Consider the following 22,083-nt stretch of genomic DNA (forward strand, 5'->3'; position numbering starts at 1 on the left):
AACAAATATTGTGACTAGGTTCAACAGGGTAAAGGATACTTCCACTTGCAGGCTTGTCCAAAAGTCTGGGTCATGCATGTGCAATAGTTATCCGCAAATTCAATAAAGAATCGGAGGTACTTTGCTCAAAATGTGATCCCAACAAGCTGTTCCATGATATGGAAATGAAAAACTCAGATATAAATGGAAGCTTTAATTAACGTGCTAGAGTCTCATGTGAATCGCAAACAATGACAAGGAAAGGTTGGGCCCAGCGGCCTACTTCTATGTTGTTAATAATGAGAAGGCTGGCACACTGCCCGAGTTGTTGGTTACTGCCTTGGAGCATGCTCTTTCTTGGATTACATCCCTGGTTGCAATTTTCTGCTGGAGCTGACTGCTTTCTGATTGGAGTGAGCTAGTGTAGCGTGGGCCACACCCACCCAGTGTGACGTTCCCTCCCTGGATTGCCAGACCTGGTGGGGAGACCCAGTGCCCATGCTCATTTGCTAGCTAATGCTAGCTTCAACAGAATTTTGGAAAATCAAGGTCAGTATATGCTTTCATAAATCACTGTCGATTTAAAAAAAGATTGATTTTGATGGCTGCTGATTTGCAGCCTGAAATTTTCTTTGTATCTGCAAATGCCCTGTCAAATGCAATTCATGGCATTGTGTGGTCCTGAGGCGCAGTTGGCATAACAGCATTTAAATACAATTGTTGTTGCTCTTGAAGTAAGAGATGTTTGAGTCATGGTCTCCTTAAGAGAGATTGCACAGCGATGGGTCCTTTGGCCCATCAAGTTCTCAATTGCAGGGGACATCTGCAATACAATACAATACAATGCAATTTATTTATTTATTGTCATTTGAACCTCAAATAAAGTTCAAACAAAATTTGGTTTCTGCAGTCATACAACAAGAAAAGAACCAAGCCACACAACCAACACAATATACACAAACAAAGCGGGGCCTTACATCGCCCGGCGCGGCTTTAATGGCCGCGGGACTTGCCATCGCCCGCCGGGGGCTTTAACATCAGGAGAAGAATGGAACACATGGGAGACACAAGACTTTGCCTTCCATCACAGTGAGGAGGAGATTCACCACACATGCAGCTGGCTCGTTCCTCTTTTGTCTCTACACATGCGTCTTCCATCAACGTCTTCAGCGTCATCTTGATTGGCCGTCCCGGGTCATGTTGTCCATGGGTGGGTTCCCACAGCACAACCTTGTTTTGCTGGCATTTCTGGGTGGCGGTGGCGGTGACCAGCGAGCCTCATCCTTCTCGACCTGATCTTCTCGGTCAGAGGTGGATTGTCCCCAAAGAGCTGGGCGTTGGTGATGTGGTCCCTCCAAATGACATTTTGAACTAAGCATTCGGGTGTAGGAACCATCGAGAGACTTGAACAGTGCTCGAGTGACCCGCATATTGTGTGACCTGCATATTGCAGCAGTTTGGATAAATGAAGTTTGCCCTTGGGGAACACTACGGAAATATCTGGGACACGAAAAAAAAAAAAATTCACTCTTACAAAAATTATGTGGGTAGTAATAAATTAATAACGAGAATACTCTTTTCCTTCTATTCACCTTTGATGCAAAGGCAAATGATGCAGCTTTATGTTCAAATGATTTTTGTATGTTCCAACAGGGGCCCTGGTTCTTACATAGTGGTACTGTTTAAAAATGCATCTTAGCAGACATCATTGGACAGCTGTCCGCACTGAGGCTTCCCATCCTTTCCAATGTTCACACCACTCAAAGCATACAGAATGATGTAGCTGTATATGGTGACTTCTTTTCTAGACTGTAGGGGGAGCACCTCATTTTTGTTCGTAATGATACATAGATTATTACTAATCCTGATGATCAAACTCAATTGTGGCTGAACATAAAATAATTCCTAAAGGAAAGTGATATTGATTAATGAGCACGTGATGCTCAATTTGTGATTGGTATCTTTGCAATTAATTGGGCAGTCACCATTTTAATTTAACATTCTGATATGATGGTATAACGGTGCTTCAAAAGGTTAAACTTTGCACGAAACCTTAATTGCAAGATGTACATATTTTATTAAATTATTTCCTAGATGATTCTTCTACAACTGCCGCTCGCTGCCATGTCCAATAATTCTGAGGAAATATCTAATTAATTGCATGCCCTTTCCAAACTGTGCTCTGCTTATGTTTCCTGTTTGTAGATGGGGCAGGCATTGTGGCGGGTTGCAAGAAATCAGCAAATGCAGCATCAGCGATACACCGAGGAAGACTACTACCTTGTAGAACATGACCGGAGGCTTGCCGCAGCAAATCGCAAGCATGCCCAGCTTGGGGTAGACGTCTACCACATCCTAAGAGTTGGCAGATCAAAGGAAGAGCACAGATTCCCAGATCTGGAACTATTGCCCCCAGAGTTAAGCTTAACCATTCTATCATATTTGAATGCAACTGACCTCTGCTTGGCTTCGTGTGTCTGGCAGGACTTGGCTAATGATGATGTTCTCTGGCAGGGGTAAGTGGTGTCATTCATGGCCCTGACCATATGAAAACCGTTGCTTGAGTACCTATATCTTGAATTGCAATCTCGGGTTGGCAGTTGCATTCGTGTTTTCAGTCAACCTAAGCCAAATACTGTGGGGGACAAAAGTCTTTGTAAACTAAGATCAGAGACGCCACGTTTCTGGCACCGACAAAGTTACAAAAGGTTCATCGAACAGTTTTATCTTCTGCTCGCACCGGTGAACTACGCCCGTGGCCACTGGCGGCCCTTTCATCGGGTCCTCCCTTCGCTCTCTGCGACTTCCCATGGTGTGTTAACAATGAGTAAAGCTGCAATCGTATCCTGATCGCTAATGATTTATATATTCAACAGATTAGAGATATGACAACAGTTTTGCTATTCCTATAGAATAGAATGCAATCTTAGGTTTTGGCACATTGGCCTTCATCAGTCAGAGTATTGAGTGTAGAAGTTGGGAGGTCATGTTGCAATTGTGTAAGATGTTGATGAAACTGCATTGTGTTCTGTTCTGGGCACCAGTTTATAGGAAAGATATTGTCAAGCTTGAAAGGGTTCAGAGAAGATTTACGGGGATGTTGCCAGGACTGGAGGGTATGAGCTATTGGGAGAGGTTGAGTAGGCTGGGCCTCTATTCCTTGGAGCGTAGGGGGATGAGGGGTGATCTTATAGAGGTGTATAAAATCATGAGAGGAATGGATCAGGTAGATGCACAGAATCTCTTGCCCAGAGTAGGGAAATCGAGGACCAGAGGATAGGAGTTCAAGGTGAAAGCGAAAAGATTTAATAGGCATCTGTGGGGTAAGTTTTGCACCCAAAGGTTGATGGGTATATGGAACAAACTGCCAGAGGTATTTGATGTACGACACATGGATAGGCCAAGTTTGGAGGGATATGGACCAAATGCAGGCAGGTGGGACTAGTGTAGCCGGGACATGTTGGCCAGTGTGGGCAAGTTGGGCCGAAAGGACTGTTTCCATACTGTATCACACTGACTTTAACTACTCGAAGTTAAGGTAGTTATAAAATTATGAGTTGTGTTTCAATCATACAACTGACTTTGTGGTTTCAGGCTTTTCATACATTCTAGTGAAATAATTTCAGGTGCTTATATTGTTAGCATTATGATCACGATTCCTTGAAAGTGGTGTCACTGGTGGATAGGGTGGTCAAAAAGGCTTTTGGCACATTGGCCTTCATCAGTCATTGAGTATAGAAGTTGGGAGGTCTTGTTGCGGTTCTATAAGACATTGGTAAGGCCACATTTAGTGGCCTTCTGCAAGGGTCGATGCTGGGGCAGCTACTCTTCACGTTGTATATTAATGATTTAGACGAGGGGATTGAAGGCTTTGTGGCAAAGTTTGCGGATATTACGAATAAAGGTGATGGGGCAGGTAGTGTAGAGAAAGCAGGGACTTTGCAGAAGGACTTGAGCAGGCTGGGAGAGTGGGCAGAGAAGTGGCAGATGGAATATAGTGCAGCAAAGTGTAGAGTCATGCATTTTGGTAGTAGGAATAAAAGAGTAGACTATTTTTTAAATGGGGTAAGAATCCAGAAATTGAGGTGCAAAGGGACTTGGGAGTGCTGGTGCAGGATTCCCCAAACGTTAATCTGCAAGTTGAATTGGTAGTAAAGAAAGCAAACTCAATGCTAGCATTTATTTCAAGAGGGCTTGTATACAAAAACAGGGATGTAATTTTGAGGCTCTATAAGGCCGCATTTGGAATATTGTGAACAATTTTGGGCACCATAATCTAAGGAAGGATTTGCTGTCTCTGGGGATAGTCCAGAGGAGGTTTACAAGAATGGTCCCAGGAATGATTAGGTTAACCTATGATGAGTGTTTGTCGGCACTGGGCCTGTACTCGCTGGAGTTTAGAAGAATGAGGGGGGACCTTATTGAAACATACAGAATAGTGAAAGGCTTGCATAGAGTGGGTGTGGAGAGGAGTTTCCACTAGTGGGAGAGTCTCGGACTAGAGGTCATATCCTCAGAGTTCAAGGAAGTTCTTTCGGAAGGAGATGAAGATAAATGTCATTAGTCAAAGGGTGGTGAATCTGCGGAATTCTTTGCCACAGAAGGCTGTGGAGGCCAAGTCAGTGGATATTTTTAAGGCAGAAATAGATAGATTATTGGTTCGTACAGGTGTCAAAGGATATAGGGGGAAGACAGGAGAATGGGGTTAGGAGGGAGAGATAGATCAGCCATGACTGAATGGTGGAGTAGACTTGATGCGTCGAATGGCCTAATTCTACTATTCCTTATGACCTTACCAATTGCATTACATTTCCATTTAAGTGTGTAAATATCTGTACTCATGATGATTCTAATTAAATAACTTTGGTTTTCTGTTTTTAGTCCAAAACAGCATTAAGATGAATTGATTGGTGAATATGTCAATTATTATGTACAGTCATAAATATTAATAATAATAGAACAGAAGTGGAGATGCACAACCTAATTGTCATATAATCTGGTACTTGAAAACCTTGTAAAGCTTTTTTTCATAACATTTTATCAATGGTTGGCTCTCTATTTTAGGATTCAGTCAGGGAATTCTACTCAAACAGAACAAAAAAATAGTAAGTGTAAAGTACCAGTAAGTCTCGATTTAAAAAAAATACAAACAGACGACATGAATTTTGTTTCAGGTTGTGCAAGTCCACCTGGGGTCACTGTTCCATATATTATCGAGTCCATCCTTCAGGTTTAAACTACAGGCAACTCTACATGCAGCTAGATGAAGGCAGCCTTACCTTCAATGCTAATCCTCATGAGGTAATTAAATGTGAATGACTATTATACTATACTAAGACTGGTATTCTTTATGCAAACCAGCTTTTTTACTCAAGTGGAAATAAACTCTTATAGATGTGTGGCATCTGCTAATTTGAAAAAGCAGGATGCAATGGTCCAAAAGGTGAGTGATGTGATTTTCTTTTTTCACAAATACCCATGGCCTTATATAGTACCAGAAATGTTGCCTGCCATCCTGTGGTGGTGGGAGGTAGTTAGGGGATGGTGATGGCTCGTGATATAATCCCTGAATCTGGTTGGCACAGCAACACAGCGACTGGAGCTGCCGTCTCGCAACTCGAGCAACCCAGGTTCAATCCTGACCTCTGGTTCTGTCTGAGTAGAGCTTGTGCATTCTCCTTTGTGATCACGTGGGCTTTCTCTGGGTGCGCCAGTTTCCTGTCACATTCACAAGATGTACAGATTGGTAGATTAACTGGCCATTGTAAGTTGCCCCTTGCAAATTCGCCATTGTAAATTGCTCATTGCAAAGTGTGTGAGGGGAAATGGATGGGACTGTGAGGGGAGTAAACTGGAATTATTGTAACTGGGTGCTTGATGGTCAATGCAGCCTCTGCAAAGAGTCTTACACCACAGAAGCAGGTACAGAAGGGCCTGCTTCTGTGCTGTAGGACTCTTTGACTCGGGAGCTGATTATGTTAGGACATGGCAGGAGTGATTTGGCACTGAAAATACAACTGATCTAATAAACTCCCTCCCATTCCGAATCCGACCTTTCTGGCCTGGGCCTCCTCATGGCCAGAGTGAGGACCACCGTAAATTGGAGGAGCAGCACCTCATATTTCACTTGGGCAGTTTGCACCCCAGCGGTATGAACATTGACTTCTCTAATTTCAGGTAGTCCCTGCTTTCTCCTTCCCTTCTCAGCTCTCCCTCCGCCCACTGTCTCCGCATCTTCCTTCTTCCCGCCTTCACCTTAAACCTTTTCCTCTGGTCTTGATTCCTCTACTCTGGGTAAAAGTGTGCAATCACCCCATCTATTCCCATCATGATCTTATATACCCCTATAAAATCACCCCTCATCCTCCTGCGCTCAAGAAATAAAATCCAAGTCTGCCCAAACTCTCCCTTTAGCTCATGCTCTTGAGTCCTGGTAACATCCTTGTAAATCTTCTCTGCAGCCTTTCCATCTTAGCAAAATCTTTCCTATGACAAGATGACCAAAACTGAATGCAATGCTCCGAACGTGGCCTCACCAATGCCTTGTGCAACTGTAACATACCATCCCAATGTCTATACTCAATATTCCAATGAAGGCCAATGTGCCGAAAACCTTCTTGACCACCCTAGCTACCTGTGACGCCACTTTCAAGAAATTATGTATTGGTGCTGCTAAATCCCTCTGCTCTACAACTCCCCGCAGACCCCTGTCATTTACCGTGGAAGTCCTGTTCCCAAGATGCTTTAAACTCCATTAATCATTTTCCCACTCCAACTATCCAACTGATCAACCTCCTGCTGCAATTTTTGATAACCAATTTCGCTGTCTTTTTGAAGTATATTTTTCAACTATACATTACAGGAAAGGCTTTGCAGCAGTTAAAATGGTATGCTTCTTTACATGCTTGTGATAGTAATAGCGGGTCACTTGGAAGTGTTTTAGTTCTCACCACAGATGTGGATTTGGCCTAATCTGATTTCCTTCCAGTCTGAGCCACAGAACAAAAGTTTTCAAAATCCAAAACATTCCCAGTTATTAGCAGTCCATGATGAATTTCCAGTGAAGCAAAGAAATATTCATCAAACATAAGTAGGAATGAACTGCAGATGCAGGTTTATACCAAAGATAGACACAGAATGCAGGAGAAATTCAGCGGGTCAGGCAGCATCTCTGGAGAATAAGAATAGGTGAATTTCTGGTCAGAACGTTTAAAGAAGGGTTCCGACCTGAAATGTCACCTGTACCTTTTTCTCCAGAGATGCTGCCTGACCCGCTGAGTTACACCAGCATTTTGTCTATTTTCATCAAACAGGACATGCATTGTCTATTTGGTTTTCTGTTACGATCCACAAAAAATAATTCTTACAGTACAACATCGAAGTATTATCCTATGATCTGGAATATCCATCACCTTAAACCTATCACCACGGGATGTGTTAGCACTACAGCAAGCAGATGTAAACAAATAACAGACTAAATTAGAACATTTTTATTTCTGTAGTAGTTCCCACATTTCATGCACCAGAAAGCATTTGGCCACTCATCTATCGTTTCAGTTTGTGTTATGGTAGTATTGTGAGTGAGTATGCTGCAGCATGGAAGAATTTCATTGTTCCATTGTCGGTACATATGACAATTAAACACTCGACTCTCATGACGTTTCAGTTCTGTGCTCCAATGAGGCACGAGTGTGCAAATTTGCAGAGACCACCTTTCGCCATCTGGTGTAAGGCTGTAACTATATCTGGAAAACCAATTTTACCAATATCCTAGAATGTTTATTAATTTTATCATGCTAAGTGAAATATATTAATAGTTTCATGTTTAAAATGCATATTACAGATTCTATTTCCTTCCAGGGAATAGGCTACATTTTTCGCAGAGGCATACTGGACAATGTCCCAAAGGAAATTGCAAAGTTTATTTTCTACACAAGAACACTAAATTGGAAGAAACTTCGAATTTATTTAGATGACAGGTAACATTCTTGTACACGTGTCTGAATCCCAAAGATATTCTGAGTTACTGTGGGTAAGGGGCTGTATTTGACCAGACCATGTCTGGCCTGCCTTCCAGTCGTGCACCTTGAGGCAAACTAAAAAGTACTTCAGCTATCTCAAACTGCAATTCAAGATGCTGGCCCATCATCATATTCTTTGGGATTCCCAAGGATGGACGAGAAATGCTGCATTTCGAGACTGATTTATAACATAGAGTAATGAAGCTAATCCCTGTTAAAGAGAAATGGGTGTGTGGGAAATCTTAAACATTTCATCCATCGCAGTAAGTGGCTGAGAGATGTTATAAATCTGATAACCTGTACTCTTTACAGAGAGTGGGAAAACATGGGTTATCAAGGAGTGCTGATTTCCATTGTGGGTTTAGGCACAATATTTGATGCACCACAACAATTCTAAATCAATCTTGAAAACTTGAGGCAACTGCATGGATGTAATCCGTAAACTTGCTCAGCTGATCACTGATATAGATTTTTGTTTGTCAACTCTATTGTGTTCTTTCCAACGTTTCCTTGCTTCTCTGATTAAAGAGCAATTTCCCAAATGATAGGAATGGAATAGTATTTCTTTTAAAAGCCCTGACAAATAAATACAATATACAAGACTGATCTTTAAAAACTTTTTTTGAAATGCTTATCCACTAGACTGTCAATATTATTTCCCCGTTGATTATAGGTTGGAGAAGCCTATCACAAATTGTCATAATATTTTTGGTCTGAATAATTTGTGGCGGTTTCATGTGAAAATACACATAGGCTAGGTTACTTACATTAATTATATCTGTAAATGTATTTACTACCTACCTGACTTAATTTCTATTTTTTAAAGCCTGCATGCTCTCCATTTTGCTTGGATGCATGTTTCTGATCTATTATCTCTTCCGTGTGACATTACCCCTCTGTAAGTCTCACCAGTGGATGGGAATGAGCTTCTGGTCCATGGAGGCTGAAACGTGAACTTGACTCCACTTGCTTGATGCGCATATGCTACATGCATTTCATTACCCATTCACGTAAACTGCCTGCAGGGGTTGTTGAATGCCGATGGGAATCGCAAACCCTGGTTGATTTTCAATCTGGCACACTGAGGCATTGTTGCTGTCTCAACGTCGAGGATTGAACCTGGAATCTTCCTCGTCTGAAGGGCTTGGGCCCACTGGGTAAATTTGTTGAGAGTCTGGGCATGTTTAGATAACCTTTTCATCCATGGATGTAAAGCAGACTCTGAGAAATGACTTGTTTCTAGTTTTTGAGTTGCAGCTCTCATTCTGTAATGCTGAAATGCTAATTAAAGTAATAAAGATTATTTTTAGCTAGATTGAGAAGCAATAGGGCCCAGGAGAGAAAACAGTAAGCTGAAGGCCCTTTCTACTTAAAAATAAAATGTATTAACTTAAAGCTATTTACCATCATTATTGAGTGCCGGTTTTACCCACAACTTGTGCAGTTTGACTCATCCTTATAAACATTTCCAAGTTACGGTCATCATTTTCACCCTTTTCTGTCCCCTGTGACTGTTCTACCAATTAATATAATCACTGCTGGCCAGTTTACCTCAGTGCCACTATCCTATACAAGCCCTATTCCTCTTTCTTCTCTTAATCTCCAAAAATCTAGCAATTGCTGTCGAATATATTTCTGACTAAACCTTCACAGCATTCCTGCATAGAAAATGCCAATGATTTACGGTCCCGTGGGTGAAAGTATTTTTCTTTGCGGTCTGGAATGGGAGACATCTTCAGGCTGGTGATTTTTCCTCTTGAATCTAGAACGTCCAACCATTGAAGCACCATCCCAGCATCTACTCGCTCAAACCCTGCAAGGAATTTGTTGCAGAGATCATTATTCATTCCTCTAAACTTGAATAGATTGGTCCACTCTGAATAATCGCTCCTAATAAAACCAATATCCTACCCCACCGTCCTACACCCATCCAAGAATCAAATCGATGGGAGCTCTCTGAAATACTATCCACAGATGAAAATGTATTCTTGGCCAGTGGTCTCTTCTAAAACCAACTTCATGTATTACCTGCTAGGGAAGACCAGTATCTTCAACGGAGCCTTTAAATTTTAAATCGGGGCATTAGGGATCATTATTGATCTGATCGATGTCCTTTTATTATTTTGTTGGAATATCTTCACTCTTCATCAGAGTCATATGGCACGGTGATGGGCCTTTTGGCACAACTTGTCCATGCTGACCACGATGCCTCGTCTTGAATTCTCTTGGAGCAAAACCAACCTACAATTTTCCATCCTGATTGTGTTTCCCACACATTAATTCTTGGTATGTCATGTGCAGGAAGCCCCAGGTCCCACCAACCACCAAAGGAACATACAAGCTCCTGAGTGCCAATTGTTTTGGGAACAGGATTGGCCGATGGAAGAAAGGGAGCATAGTTTTTATCTAATTTTTAACATTTTATGTTACAGAATTCAAAATTATAATTTATACTACACTCATTTGGGGTGGCACGGTGACACAGCGGTAGATTGCTGCCTTATGGTGCCAGAGACCCGGGTTCGATCTTGACAACGGTTGCTGTCTGTACTGAGTTTGTGACCGCATGGGTATTCACTGGGTGCTCTGGTTTCCTCCCACACTTGAAAGAAGTACAGAAGTACAGTAGGTTAATTGGCTTCGGTAAAAATTGTCCCTAGTTTGTAGAATAGTGTTAGTGTACGGGATTTTTGCTGGTCGGCGCGTACTTGGCGGGCTGGACGGCCTGTTCCCGCGTTGTATCTCGAAAGTCTAAAATGAAAGTCTAAAGAGATTACAGTAGAAGCTGAAATGTAAATAAATGAATTTCAAACATTTTTTTTAATTAAAAAGCGTGCAGGCTCTGTTCTGTGGGTTCCCCTTAATTCCTTGTTCAGTCTTCAGCCTTAATTCTGCACATGCTTAGGATCTATCTTCTCCTCCAGCTTTCATTGACTTCTACTTCCTCTAAATTTCATACTGAGCATCTATATTGCTAACTCAGCCAGTGTGCTTTGTGGTTCTGATGCCCGTTAAGGTCTGAGCTGAAAGTGGTAAATGCATAATTTACTTTTGACTCGAAATGATATAGATTGTTATTTTACAGGACATTTCATTTACTGCTGCCAACTTTTTCTTTCTTCAGGAGGGACGTGCTAGATGAGCTTGTGACACTACACAACTTCAGCAACCAATTCCTACCAAATGCACTTAGAGAGTTCTTTCGGCACATTCACGCTCCCGAAGAGCGAGGAGAGTACCTGGAGACGCTAATCACCAAATTCTCGCAGCGATTCTGTGCTTGTAACCCAGCTGTGACCAGAGAACTTGGCCTGAGTCCAGGTAATAATCTCCTTTTGACCTTTTGCAACTTATCTCTGCCTGTAGAGCTAGATTAGACTTTCCAAAGGCCAGGGCCAAAGAATTTCACTTGAATTCCTGCAGAGATTGTATAAACATGATCTCTTCAGTATGTTGCAGCTCCCGAGTGTGTTCAAAATTTGGCCCAGCAATTCATTAATGAAACAAAAGAATACCCAAGAGTACTGGATGTAGTTAACATTTTGCAATCTCAGAAATAGTAAAAGTCATTTGTTTCTGCTGTTTTAAAATATTAAAACTTGCCTTTTACTTCACCCTCCGTTTCTCCAATGAGCATTTTTCCAGAACAAAGAGTGTCTTGGGTTTTTGACAATTTGATCAGTATTCACTGAAGTATTTATATGTAATAATAAATTAAGTTTGATATTTTATGGAGTGCCATTAATTTTATATGTTGAACACAAACCTTATTGAATAACTGCAGACAGCTCAGACATTGTAGTCTCATTCTAACCCTGCAATTCACTACTAACCTACCAGTTCTCGATGCTCAGGTTATATTGCATTCTACGCCCTCAGCCAAGTCTCTGCCTCAGAGGGCAGTGAAGGCAGGTTCTCTGGATGCTTTCAAGAGAGAGCTAGATAGGGCTCTTAAAAATAGCGGAGGAGTCAGGGGATATGGGGAGAAGCCAGGAACGGGGTACTGATTGGGGATGATCAGCCATAATCACATTGAATGGCGGTGCTGGCTCGAATGGCCGAATGGCCTACTCCTGCACCTTATGTCTATTGTCTACACACTACCATTCATGAACACACTCAGCATGAATGCTGTTGTACTAGTAACTCGCCCAAATGAGGAGGACTCATCCATGCAGATAAATATTAAATACTTTGTTGTTGAGAAGATGCCGCAAAGCATTTGCAATGTTGTGCACGCAACATTCAAAAGAACCTGAAGAAAATTTTCGACAATGCTTTTGAAAGTGTTGAACTCACAAATAATGAGGTTTACATGTTACTTGGCTTTTTAATGTCTGGAACAGTGGAATGTACAACTAGCATTCCTGTGCGTCAGTTTCAGTTCTGGTGGTGGTGCTATTCGGTTAAAATATTGCAGGACTTCTCAATCAACTAAGATGACGTAAGTAACTAAATCAATTTGTGACAATACTAGTGCAATTGCTGAGCTGTAATAAAAATAATTTGGTGATTAGAGTAACTAAATGCCTTCCATCAAAGTAAACTTAAATGATGTTTCAATCCTGCACAGAGCCATATTTGGAGATATTTGTTTTGTCATTTAGTCATGTTATTTGAAGCATAAACTCCCTAAATATGTTGCTTTTAATTTAACATTTCATGAATTGCAACACTTCAAGCCATGGGCTTGATGTGCCCTGTTAGTGGCACACCATTTTTTTTTTTTTTTTTTTTTTTAAAGACAACAAAAATGGAATAAAGTTTTTTTTTTTTTTTTTTTTTTTTTTTTGCCATGATTATGAATTGTGTCTCGCAATATAAATATTTTTATGGCATGATTGCCTGCCTTTCATCAGTCTACAATGTTGTGCAGACTCTTGCTATTGCTGACATGAGCTGTTCTGTATCAGCAAACAGTCCCACTCTTAGTCTATTGTGGAAGGCAGAAAGATGAGCGACATCTGATCTGACAACACAGATGTTGATCTGCTTTGATGTCCTAGGATTAATCAGGTCCCGACCCAAAACGTCACATCTGTTTCCTCCACAGATACTGCCTGACCCGCAGTTTCCTCCGCTGATACTGCCTGACTGCAGTATTTGTGTTTTGCTCACAATTCCAGCATCTGCAGTTCCTTGTAGCTCCATTCAAACCTCCAATGCCTTATTTTGTCAGGTTTAGCCCTTTCCCCTGGAGATTATTCCCTTTCCATTTTAATTTTGATTGACTACTACATTGATTACAAGGAGAATTGCTCTCTATTTTCTTCTGTTACTCATTTCTTGATTCCATAGCTCGCAACTTAGTTTAGTTTATTGTCATGAGGTAGTGAAAAGCTTTTGGTACATGCTATCCAGTCAATGGAAAGTTGTACATGATTACAATCGAGCCATTCACAGTGTCCAGATGCACAACAAAGGGAATAACGTTTAGTGCAAGGCAAAGTCCAATTACAGACATTCTGAGAGTCTCGGCATTATTCAGGGCTTGAATGATGATATGTTGCTTCAACATGCCCCTTGACTTATGCCAGCATTTCAGACCATTTCTGTATTACCTTATGCCTACTTTTGGAGTCTTTTTCATGCATTTACCATCAAAGGAAAAAAATAGGGTAATGAAAGCTTGGATTTTTGAAGGTTTTGAAAATGTCTCAATGCACTTCATTTAATGAATTGCTGCAAGTATGGTGACTGTTAGGTGGGAAGTCCCCACACTGAGTTGCATTATGTGATACTACTTTTTTTTTTTCCTTTTTAAGAGTGTGTACCAAAGATTTATTTTGTGGTCTCAAGGTAGTGGACAAATTGGCAATCTTTTTGAAATGGTTCAACCATTGTGTACTTACCTATGTTCTATAATTACAAATTTCAGAAGACATAGAAACATAGAAAATAGGTGCAGGAGAAGGCCATTTGGCCCTTTGAAACAGCACCGCCATTCAATATGATCATGGCTGATCATCTAAAATCAGTACCCCGTTCTGGCTTTTTCCCCGTATCCCTTAATTCCATTAGCCCTAAGAGCTAATCTAAATCTCTCAGACACACATGAGATTATTATACATTTGCCTGCACTAATAATAACACATGAATACATCCCAGGTCTAATTACTTAATTGGCTTGCTACATCACTATTTATCCTGATGTGGCACTTCTTAAAGCTCAAATTTCCAACTGAAAAAAATATTTCCCATGACAATTTCCACTTTGCAGGGTTAAATAGTTGTATACCAATCACATGACATTTTCATGGAAGCAGATTAAATTTATTTCAGTGTTGTTCCGTATTGTGGGGTTTGCCCTTTCTGAAGGAGACTAGTCACTGCATGCTATGGCTTTCTTATGTTGGACCTGCCAAGCTCTTTGTCACACAAGACCTTCCTCCTGGCATGCATTTCATTGAAAAGCAATTGCATATTAACATGGACACAAGAATTGTAGATGTTGGTTAACAAAAGAAGACCCCAAAGTGCTGCAATAATTCAGTTTGCCAAGAAGTACTTAAAAGAACAACCACAGTTCTGGAAAAAGGTATTGTGGACAGATGAGACGAAGATTAACTTACAGTGTATTCAGAAAGTATTCAGACCCCTTCACTTTTTCCATATTTTGTTACATTACAGCCTTATTTTAAAATGGATTAAATTCATTTTTGTAGAATCAATCTGCACACAATACCCCAGAATGAAGAAGCAAAAACAGGTGTTTAGAAATTTTTCCAAAGTAATTAAAAAGAAATAACTGAAAGATCACATTTACATAAGTATTCAGCCCCTTTGCTATGACATTCAAAATTGAGCTTTGGTTCATCCTGTTTCCATTGATTATCCTTGATGTTTCTACAACTTGATTAGAGTCCACCAGTGGTAAATTAAATTGATTGGACATGATTTGGAAAGGCACACACCTGTCTATATAAGGTCCCACATTTGACAATGCACGTCAGAGCAAAAACCAAGCCACGAAGACGAAGGAATTGTCCGTAGACCTCTGAGACAGGATTGTGTCGCGACACAGATCTGGGGAAGGTTATAAAACATTTTCTGGAACATTGCACGTCCCGAAGAGCACAGTGGCCTCCGTCATTCTTAAATGGAAGAACTTTGGAACCTTTGGAATCTTCATAGAGCTGACCGCCTGGCCAAACTGAGCACCCGGGGCAGAAGGGCCTTAGTCAGGGAGGTGACCAAGAACCCGATGGTCACTCCGACAGAGTTCCTCTGTGGAGATGGGAGAACCTTCCAGAAGGACAACTTTATCTGCAGCACTCCACCAATCAGGCCTTTTATGGCTTAGTGGCCAGACGGAAGCCACTCCTCAGTAAAAGGCACATGACAGCCCGCTTGGAGTTAGCCAAAGGGCACCTAAAGAACTCGGACCATGAGAAACAAGATTCTCTGGTCTGATGAAACCAAAATTGAACTCTTTGGCCTGAATGCCAAGTGTCACGTCTGGAGGAAACTAGGCACTGCTCATCACCTGGCCAATACCATACCTACGGTGAAGCATGGTGGTGGCAGCTTCATGCTGTCGGGATGTTTTTCAGCAGCAGGAACTGGGAGACTAATCGGGATCGAGGGAAAGATGAACGGAGAGAGATCCTTGAAAACCTGCTCCAGAACGTTCTGGACCGCAGACTGGCCCAACAGGACAACAACCCTGAGCACACAGCCAAGACAATGTAGGAGTGGCTTCATGACAAGTCTGTGAATGTCCTTGGATGGCCCAGCCAGAGCCCTGACTTGAACCCAATCGAACATCTCTGGAGGGACCTGAAAATAGCTGTGCATCGACGCTCCCCACACAACCTGACAGAGCTTGAGAGGATCTACAGAGAAGAATGGGAGAAATTACCCAATTACAGGTGTGCCAAGCTTGTAGCGTCATACCCTAGAAGACTTGAGGCTGTAATCGCTGTCAAAGGTGCCTGAACAAACTACTCAGTAAAGGTCTGAATGCTTATGTAAATGTGATATTTTATGTGATATGTAAATTTCTAAACACCCATTTTTGCTTTTTTATTATGGGGTTTTGTATGTAGATTGATGATTAAAAAAATAAATAATCAATTTTAGATTAAGGCTGTAACGTAACAAAATGTGGAAAAAGTGAAGGGATCTGAATACTTTCTGAATACACTGTATATCTGGGTGATGGCAAGAGCAAAGTATGGAGAAGAGAAGGAACTGCCCAAGATCCAAAGCATATCACCTCATCTGTGAAACCTGGTGGTGGGAGTGTTATGGTCTGGGCATTTATGGTTGCTGAAGTTACTGGCTCACTTATCTTCATTGATGATACAACTGCTGATGGTAGTAGCATAATGAATTCTGAAGTGTATTGACACATCCTATCTGCTCATGTTCAGACAAAAGCCTCAAATTTCATTGGCTGGTGGTTCATTCTATAGCAAGACAATGATCCCAAACATACTGCTAAAGCAACAAAGGAGTTTTTCAAAGCTAAAAAATGGTTAATTCCTGAGTGGCCAAGTTAATCACCTGATCTGAACCCAATTGAGCATGCTTTTTACCTGCTGAAGAAAAAACTGAAGGGGACTAGCCTCCAAAACAAGCATAAGCTGAAGATGGCTGCAATACAGGCCTGGCAGAGCATCACCCGTGAAGAAATCCAGCAACTGGTGATGTCCATGAATCGCAGACTTCAAGCAGTCATTGCATGCAAAGGGTCTGCAACAAAATACTAAACATGACTATTTTCATTTACATGACATTGCTATGTCCCAAACATTATGGTGCCTTGAAATGGGGGGGGGGGGGGGGGGGGGGGGGGGGGGGGGGGGGGGGGGAGGGGCTATGAATAAACACTGCTGTAATTTCTACACGGTGAAGGCAAAATGTATAAAAATGGCCGTTATTATAAGTTGACAATGTGCAATTTAACCACATGTGATTTTTCTTCTTTTTTTTTTTTCTTCTCTATTACAAATCTCAAATTGTGGAGTACAGAGGCAAATAAATAAATGATGGGTCTTTGGCCCAAACATTATGCTGGGCACTGTAAGTCACAGGAGCAGAATTAGGCTATTTGGCTCATCAACTCAACACCACCATTCTATCAAGGCTGATCAATCTTTCCCCCCCCCCCTTACTACCCAATTCCCTTACTTCTCCCATAACGCTTGACATCCTCACTAATCAGGTATCTATCTATCTCCGCCTTAAAAATACACAATGACTTGGCCTCCACGACCGCCTGTGGCAAAGAATTCCACGGATGGAGAATTCTTATGAAACTCAGCAAGCAAAAATGATTGCTAACAAGTGGCTCTTCTACATAATGTGGTCAGTCGTATCTACGGCACCGTCTCTTAAATTAATGCAAGATTTTGTTCTTTCTTTTTGTACAGATGCTGTTTATGTACTTTGCTATTCTCTGATCCTGCTTTCCATCGATTTGAATAGCCCACACGTGAAGAACAAGATGTCCAAGCGGGAATTTATCCGGAATACTAGGCGTGCTGCCCACAATATTAGTGAGGATTTTGTAGGACATCTATATGACAATATCTACCTAGTTGGTCATGTGGCTGCCTAAAATGCAAAGCGCCATTTGCAAAATTAACAGAACATTTAAACCTATGAAATTGCACAGTGAAGTATATTGTCCTCTTTAAATGAGGATTATTTTAGTGCTGGTCATTGTAAGCTTTTGTGTACAATCAGAACCTTTCTGTTTCCATCTTGCCATTGTTAGCACTTTAGTAACTGAATACTTGTTTATATTGTTATATATTTTATATTGTTTGGGTATCATGAGTTGCACACAGTTGTGCCAATGGTCTGATGCAGCAGTTTGGGAAATGGATTCATTCAAAACTGCCATAAAAGTGCAAGGACTACACAGCACTAGAAGTTGGTAGCAGGATTTACAAATTAAGTGGGACAATGACATGACCCCTCTTCCCCCCCCCCCCCCCCCCCCCCCCCCCCCTAACCTTTTCCCCATTTTTTTTAATGCATGTGATGTGTGTAAATATTGCAGAATAAGAGAGATTTATAATCATAACTATTTTGTGAAATATTTTAACTAAAAGAATTTTCCCTGTATGAAGGGTTTGTATTTTTCCTTTTTCAGCTTTCATTCTGTAGAGGAGACATAACAAAAAAAAAAAAAATAGAGCATTTTCTTATGTGATCTCTGGCATTTGATATGATTACACTGACCGTGTGCAGACAGGACGTGAAGGACGAGACGCCGAGGTCAAGAAGCCGAATCTACATCAGGCCGAAAAGCCAAGATACCGAACGGACATGACGCCGAAAGGACACGACGCCGAAAAGAAACAAAGCCAAACGGACACAAGGCTGAAAGGATACGAAGCCAAACGGACACGACGCCGAACGGATAAGACGCAGAAAGGACATGACGTCTCCGGGGATGGGATTGATTCGACACCTTGTCAGTCATCGACAAAGGTCAACGATTGATCCAGACTCCCCCCACACGTCCATCACATCACTGGCTGGGGGGAGACGGGAGGGAGCTTCAGCTTGAGTTTATAAAATGGTGGCAGTGACTCCAAGCTGCTGCGATTGCCACAGAGGCTTTTCCACGTCATGTTCGTTCCCTGTCAGATTTTAAGCAGCAAAATAAGTAAGTAAAAAAAAGAAAAGTAAGATTTACTTTTCAGCTTTTTGACGTCATGTCCGTTCGACGATTTTTCGACGTCATGTCCGTTTGGGTCTTGTCCGTTCAGCGTCGTGTCCGTTTGGCTTCGTATTCTTTCGCCGTCGTGTCCATTCGGCGTCGTATCCTTTCGCCGTCATTTCGTTTCGGCGTCGTGTCCATTCTGCATCTTGGCTTTTCGATGTGATGTCCGTTCGGCATCTTGGCTTCGGCTGCTCGACCTTCGGCGTCCCATCCGGGTACCACACTGACACTTTATCAAAAAATGCTGGAGGTAGTAGTTCGGGCAACTTCTGTAATTGGAGAAACAAAGTTAATGGGTCAGATTGATGGCCTGTTGCCAAGATTTTTTACAGTGAGTTGTTGTCCTATTCCAATTTTACAACAGAGATCTATTTTCATAGTTGGCATCCACTTGTGACAAAATATAACTTTGAAGCTATTAATCAAGTCTGTTGGTTTAAAGGATACATGAAGATAAACTTTGGATGTTTTAAAACAAAGCAGATCTTTGATGGTTTTTTAATTTATTTCTCTTTTCATAGGAAGTTGTCTTGAAGTATGTGGTATGGTAGGAAATAGAAAAAAATAAATACAACCAATCTTCTGTTGTGGTACTTAAACTAATTGTTATTTATGTTCTGGTTGTTGTAAGGGGGAGAAAAACTTGGTTGCTTATGAAGTATTTTCAGCCTCCAATTTTGATACAGTTTTATCATAAAGGGTGTAATATTTGGCACTTGGTACGCTAATGTTAACACTAAATTTGGACTCGATTTAACAAGGGAAAAGTTAGGAGAATGTAAAGACAAGGAACTTGAGATGCCAGTTTACAAAAAACAACACAGTGCTGGAGTAACTCAGTGGATCAGACAAAATCTCAGGAGGATGTGGATAGGAGGCTTCAAGTTGGGATCCTTTCTCAGACTGATTGTAGTGGTGGGGGGGAGGGTGGGTTGGGAGAAAAGCTGGAAGAGTGTGATGGGTGGATACAGGTGAGGGGGGGATACAGGGGGGGGGGGGGGGGGGGGGGGGGGGGGGGATGGACAGATGATTGAATGAAGGCCAGAGATTAAAAGACTAAAGGTGTGAGATGAGGAAGGAATGGAGGGGGAGTGGAGAAATGGGTGGCAATTTGGGTGGAGCACAGACAAGAGTGGAGGTAAAAGTGTGTGGGGTGGGGGGGTTCTTTTGGCTAATTACCTAAAATTGGAAAATGTTAATTCTGTTGGGTTGTAAGCTTCCCAAGAGAAATATGAAGTGCTGTTTCACCAGTTTGCATGTGGCCTCACTCTGGCAATGGAGAAGGTTCCGGACAGAAGGTTCAGTATGGGAATGGGAAGAGGATCTAAAATGGTTAGCAACCCATCCCACCCATTTCCTCCATCACAACACCAATCACATCTTCGCATCCCCGCCCCTTTCCGGCTTCCACTGCTCCCTCCGCAACTCCTTGGTTCACTCATCCCTTTCCACCCAAACCAGCCCCATCTCGGGTACTTTCCTCTGCAACAGCAGGAGTAGTAACACCAGTTCTTGCACCTCCTCCTTCGCCTCCATCCACAGACTCCAGCAGTCCTTCGAAGAGAGAAAGTTTAACGTGCACCTTCCGCTAACCTCCTCCACTGCATTCGGTGTTCCTGATGTGGTCTCCTATACATTGGTGACACCAAGCGTAGGTAGACTTGACGGCCGTTTCACCGATCACATGTACTCGGTCTGTCCAGGATCTCCGGTTGCTTACCACTTTAATCCCTCTTCTCATTCCCATACTGACCATTCTTGTCCTGGGCCTCCTTCATTGCTAAGAGTAAGGCCACGTGCAAATAGGAGGAACAGCAACTCGTATTCCACTAGGGTACCTTACAAACCAATGGTATGAGCGTTGAATTTTCCAATTTTTCAAAAGTAACCCAATCCTTCTCGTGTTTCTCCCCCCCCCCCTTCCCCGGTGTCCCACCTGGACTCAAACCCATTTCTGTCCTGTCCTCCCTTTCTACCTACATTCCTTCCTCTGGCTGCACAGTTCACTACTCTAGTCTTTTCATCTTGGGCCTTTGTCCAACAACCTGCCTCTCCAAAACCCCCTTCACCTGTATCCACCTAAGACTTGCTGACCACACTTTCCCTCCACCCAGCTCTTCTCTTTTCATCTTGGGCCCATCTCCCCCCCCCCCCCCCTCCCCAAACCCCCCCATAATCAGTCTGTATCCACCACCACCCAAAACATCACCTTTCCATGTTTTCCAGAGATGCTGCCTGACCTGTTTACTCCATCACTTTGTGTCTTTTTTTTAAATGAGCTTGTGTTTCTATGTGTGGCGCAGTATTTATTCCAAAACTTGCACTTGGATGATGTCTGAAGGTTAGTTAAAGTTGTGAGTGTGTTCTTTGCAGTCAGCCCTGGCACTTAAAATAATAACCACATAACTAGATCTCCTGAAGGGGCTTTCATTCATGGACACTGTTTCTACATAGAATTATTATGAGACAAAAGGAGATTTGAAGACCCTAAACGTTTATTCTTTTTCACGAAGACAATGTCTGGTTTCTAAAGATCAAATTTTATCATACAAAGTTGAAACAGGGTAAAATGTAAAAGTTTATTCTTTATAAATCATTTTAATATCTCCCATAATCAATTAGAAACTAGGACATTATATGGTAATTTAAAAGAGGAAGATAAAAATTTGGAATTTACAGGTAATGTGCATGGCAAATGTACCACTTGAACTTTAGTTCCTTCTCAATACGCTGCAATTATTTCTATTTTGTAATGCAGAGTTAAAAATCAGCTTGTGTTTCTATGACTGAAATTAGCTTGTGTTTCAATGACATTTTTAAAACCACACTTAAAATACTCAAGTGGATGAGTTGAATACATTTTGCAATGTTCCCATCAACACTTGGTATTCTTGGCTACACTTGGCTAACTTCCCTCTTTACTTTCTCAGTTCTGATGCAGGGCCTCAACCCGAAAAGTCATACACCTCTGTCCCCTCAGATGCTGCTTGATGCACTGATTTTTATTTGCACTAAATTCCAGCATCTGCAGTCCCTTGTGTCACCACAGTACTTTTGCTTTCTACTTGTTCACTCTCAATGGGTTGGAATTGGTCTCTATTTTCTTTCAATCTATTAATGTTCACAAATGTGGGACAAGAATCTGATGTTCTGCCATCACAGTAGCCTCTGGAGCACTTATCAATACACTTTACAGATTGAAGTTGATTAATGTTTTGATGCATGAAAGATGCAGACGTGGACAAGTAAAAGAATGGTTTCCTGAATGTGGGTTTTACGTGGGGTATCTTCTGACAGTATCATCCTTCGCTTGGGGAAATAGGTCCATGATGCATAATTACTTCAATTTACCATGAGCTTAGCATTCTCACTTTGATAAATGGGAAATCAATGCAGGAATAC

General features: G+C 41.7%; 1 protein-coding gene across 2 annotated transcripts in view; it reads left to right on the forward strand.

Annotated features, from left to right (window-relative positions):
• The window catches only part of fbxo8 (F-box protein 8), a 59,893-nt gene extending 41,940 nt beyond the window's left edge, over positions 1–17,953 (forward strand). For both annotated transcript variants that reach the window (XM_055632311.1, XM_055632312.1), the window contains 5 exons: positions 2,185–2,495; positions 5,154–5,280; positions 7,840–7,958; positions 11,125–11,321; positions 17,378–17,953. In XM_055632311.1, coding sequence (XP_055488286.1) covers positions 2,185–2,495; positions 5,154–5,280; positions 7,840–7,958; positions 11,125–11,321; positions 17,378–17,565 — 942 coding nt within the window. In that variant the 3' untranslated portion in view covers positions 17,566–17,953. The remainder of the gene's footprint in view (positions 1–2,184; positions 2,496–5,153; positions 5,281–7,839; positions 7,959–11,124; positions 11,322–17,377) is intronic.
• Positions 17,954–22,083: the final 4,130 nt, after the last annotated feature.

Source organism: Leucoraja erinacea, chromosome 3 (assembly GCF_028641065.1).
Source record: "Leucoraja erinacea ecotype New England chromosome 3, Leri_hhj_1, whole genome shotgun sequence".
NCBI lineage: Eukaryota > Metazoa > Chordata > Chondrichthyes > Rajiformes > Rajidae > Leucoraja > Leucoraja erinaceus.